Source organism: Benincasa hispida, chromosome 9, assembly GCF_009727055.1.
Source record: "Benincasa hispida cultivar B227 chromosome 9, ASM972705v1, whole genome shotgun sequence".
Taxonomy (NCBI): Eukaryota; Viridiplantae; Streptophyta; class Magnoliopsida; order Cucurbitales; family Cucurbitaceae; genus Benincasa; species Benincasa hispida.
In genome coordinates, this window is record NC_052357.1 from 40,182,296 (window position 1) to 40,186,382 (window position 4,087).

At 33.9% G+C, this 4,087-nt stretch overlaps 1 protein-coding gene across 1 annotated transcript in view; it reads left to right on the forward strand.

Annotated features, from left to right (window-relative positions):
• The window catches only part of LOC120084718 (uncharacterized mitochondrial protein AtMg00810-like), a 6,942-nt gene extending 4,939 nt beyond the window's left edge, over positions 1-2,003 (forward strand). Inside the window, exon 2 of the mRNA XM_039040531.1 lies at positions 1,936-2,003. Coding sequence (XP_038896459.1) covers positions 1,936-2,003 — 68 coding nt within the window. The remainder of the gene's footprint in view (positions 1-1,935) is intronic.
• The last annotated feature ends 2,084 nt before the right edge of the window (positions 2,004-4,087 follow it).

Here is a 4,087-nt window from a genome sequence, read left to right on the forward strand (position 1 = left end):
ACTAAAGAGAAAACCCAAGGATCAAACCAATTTTTTTTCTCACAACCCAAAGTGGTAACCCACACCTTAATACAATTCCCAAAATTAAAAGAAAATCTCACAATATTACCTCTTGAAAGGCTAAATACACAAGTTGAGCACTAAAAAAAAACCTCACAAAAATAACTCTAGGCCAATTTAGGAGCAAGGAGACAAGAATTTGAGAGTAGAGAGAATTGAGAGCTTATAAGACTTGATAGCTTTTGGTGTGTCTATGAAGAATAAATCAAGTCAAATTTATAGCCGATGGGGAATAAATTTTTGGCCATTGAATATGATTGCAAATGAAAGGTGGAGATTGAATAAAATAGAAAAGGAAAGGATTTGTAATTAAGAGAGGAATTTTGAAAAGATTGGAATTATTGATATTTGGAGAATAAAAGGATTGAAGGATGACAATTTAGGAAGGAAATCAAATTTTGAAAAGGCTGAAATTTGGTGAGAATTGGAGAAAATTGGATCAGGAAATTAAAGGAAAATAAGAAAAAAAAAATGAAAATAAAAAATAGTCGGATGATATGAGCACCATGCACACAGGGGAGGAGATTGAGGCGTCATTGTGCCGCATTCTGTGAAGAACCACAGGCACGTGCGGTGCACGCGTGCGTCCGGGCGTGAAGCTGGGTGACCGCCACTTTGTCATTATCTCATTCGTCCACGGTCACCACGTCACTGCCACATCATGTGCCACACTAGCAAAAAAGTGACCAGTTGGAGCGTCATGTCATCCGCCACATCAGCAACATTTGACCGTTTGTGTGCCACATCAGCCGTCACTTCGGATGCCACGTCAGCAAGGTGCCATGTGTCACTGCCATGTTGGATTTCTTCTCCAATCTTCTTTTGCTTATAACTTTCTCATTTGAACTCCGATTTGAGCGATTCAAATTGCGTTGGAATCGTCTTTCCGAGCTCTACAAGATAGTGACTCTGAAACACTGAAAATGTTAGTACAAAAAATCTGAGTTTGTTATCATCAAAATACTTGGTTTGATTGAAGCCCTAAAGCTAACAATTTTTAATATATATATATTTCTAAAAAACGAGGATACTAATATATCAAAGATACATTTTCCCTTTCTTAAAAAAAAGCTAGGATATAGATAAATTTAGAATACAAGTTAATAACAATAGCAACAAATAGAATACAAACAGTGAAATACAATACAAAAAAAGCAACATCTAAGATGTTGAAGTCCAATAGTTAATAAAACGAAATAGAGAAGTGACGTATATTACAAAGAAAAAAAAGATTAGAGGGAGAAGTATGAAGATAAACGAAAAACTTCTTCGTTGAATAGTTTTAGATTGGGAAAGATTAGATGAGTTGCTTGTTTTTTTCTTTAAAAAAAGGTACGCGTAGAAATAGATATGCCAAATCGTGTATCAAATACGTATCAGAGAAGTATCTGAAAATATCAGTATCCGATACGTGTCTGATACGAATTCTTTGCCTCACATGAAGTATCTGTGCTTCATAGCTCTTCAACCCTAGAGGTATAATTTATCTCGTATTCGATAACATTCTCTTGACAAAATTGTTTTCTCTTTACCCCTAATATAATAGTACCCAAAAAAGATGAGTAAATTTAGACAAAAAAAATGTGGTTGAGGAAGAAGGAAGTGCAACCTTGGCTAGAAGATAGAAAGTAAATTTCCATAATGTGCATATGTAAAGAATTTTCCTTGCAACTTCCACTAAGGCCTCCACAAGCTTCTCTAATGAGATGAAAAATATTCATACCCTATTTATCTATTGGAAGGTCTCTAAATTTTATCCAGCCCCAATAAAAGGGAGCAACTTGTTCAGTCTCAAATTCCTTATGACTCCGCAGTAAAAAAAAGAAGTTGAGAAAACCCTACTTTTTGCCTATCAAACTGATGTGGCTTAATCAGGTATTGTTGCTCAACCACCTGCAATATCAGAGACCATTTCCGTCACTGAGTCAAAGGATGATGTATAAGATCCTCGAACCTACCAAGACCACGATCTGCAGCCTATTTTTGTTCTCTTCCTCGCCCGAAAAGGTGGATAAAAGAAAGGTAGCTTGCTTCTCTCTTGGACGGATGACAGCTTATGTAGTGGTCGACCTTCCTACCAGGATGCGTCCTTGGTCGAAGAGCCCCTTTACTAGTACTAGTAAGGGCGTAGGAAGCAAAAAAAACTTACGCAAAAGACGTTTTGTTCTTCGCCTTCTCCTCTCAAAAGACCAAGGGGAGAGACATATCCCTTTTCCTTCGATAGCTCTTTTGGTTTCCCAAGGTAGCGGTAGCTAGGGTAAGGCTCGCTTTCTTCACTCCAAGAATGAGAGAGAAACTCAAAGGAAAAATACTATCCAAATTACTTGCTTGTTCGGAATCTTCTCACAATAGTTGAGTAGCAATAGCCAATAGATTGTGTTTATGGTTATGATCAAATCTACGACATTACCAAGTTCATTATATTTAACATAACAAACCTTAGGGTTTGAAAAACAAATAAATTTAACTTACGAAGATGGAACGTTATTATGCCTAACTTGTTGGTTAGTTTTGAATTTTTTGAGTGTCTATCTAATTAATTGGATCAGAGGTGTATGTCTGGCGTTTTCATGTCAGTCGAAAAGGTTTTCTATTGGATACCCAATTCTTATGATAAATCAATAAACGAGTCCATAAATAGCCCAATGATTTCTTAGCCAATGAAGGTAATCTTGTTATATCCTCTCTCTCATTGTTATTTTACTTTCCTTGTTTAGTTTATTTGTCATTCTCAATCCCCTGCTCCATGATTGCTTTCCATTGGCAAATTTACTTAATACTACTCAATAGTATACTAGATCGGTATATTATAAATGTATTTGATTATGAGAACTGTCGACAAGTTTGCTCGATGAACATTAATAGTAAATGTATAGATAAGATGGATGAATTGAATTTGAAGTTGGAAAATATGAGATTTTATATAGATAGAAAAGTACATATATTATTTCTGCGCAATAATATAAGAAAAGAAGACATTTCTTGCAGTTTCATGAGCTATTGTGTGTTGATCGAAATAGGCCGGCAGGTCGACAATATGTTTATCGGGCATTCAATCTTCATGGAGTTAGCTTTTGTTCTCCCAAATACCCAGGAAAGGTTTTTTCAACGAATTTCTTTTCAAATGATGGATGACAAAAACATAGATTGAAGTTGCAATCACATTTGGTGGGATTGGAACAATCATTAGGGCTATTGCATGGAACGTTTACTACATTTCTCGCCTCTGACATGAACAAAGTTCCTACAATATTTTAACCAATAATTATCATTTAAGATAAACATTATAAGAAGGTAAAACATATATAACTGTACAAAAATAAAATTAATATATATACCAGAGGCAACGAACAACATCAAAAGTAGGCAAAACAACTTTGTCGAGGACTTCTCCATTTCTATAGTTTCTAATGGATGAGTATTACCTGATTTGAAAGCTTTTGTATTGGGTTTTCTGTTTTTTTTTTTATGCTTAATAGACCCTAATTTATAATCGAATAGTATAGCTTAAAATAGTAAGAAATATCTTAATCCTTTACAGGTAAATTTTACTGTCAAATTTAAATTTAATGGCTTCCCTTATTTAATATATCCGTTGTTAAAGGTATATTTAGAGTTTTGACTTCTTTATTGACTTGTATTATTTTTAGGGAGAAAAAAAAACATATATATAGAAGCTTGAATGTTTCTTTATTTAAGTTAAATTGCAAAATTAGATATTTTTTCATTTCCATATAATCTATTTGTAGATTTTTTATAAACTTTTTTTTACATTCAACCATTCTCTATGCTGATTCAATTGCATACTTGTTTGGGAAATTGGAATGGGTGTCAAATTAATATTATATTTTAACATTTATGTCATTTACTTTATAAAATATTATCAATATGTTAAAATCTTAAAAAGAAAAATCACGTTTTTAGAGATAACTAAGAGTACTTGATTGTTTAGTAAATCTCGCTCTTGTGAGAATTGCCTAGCCAATCGCTTAGCAAATCTCGCTCGATCGTTTAGTCTCTCGCTTAA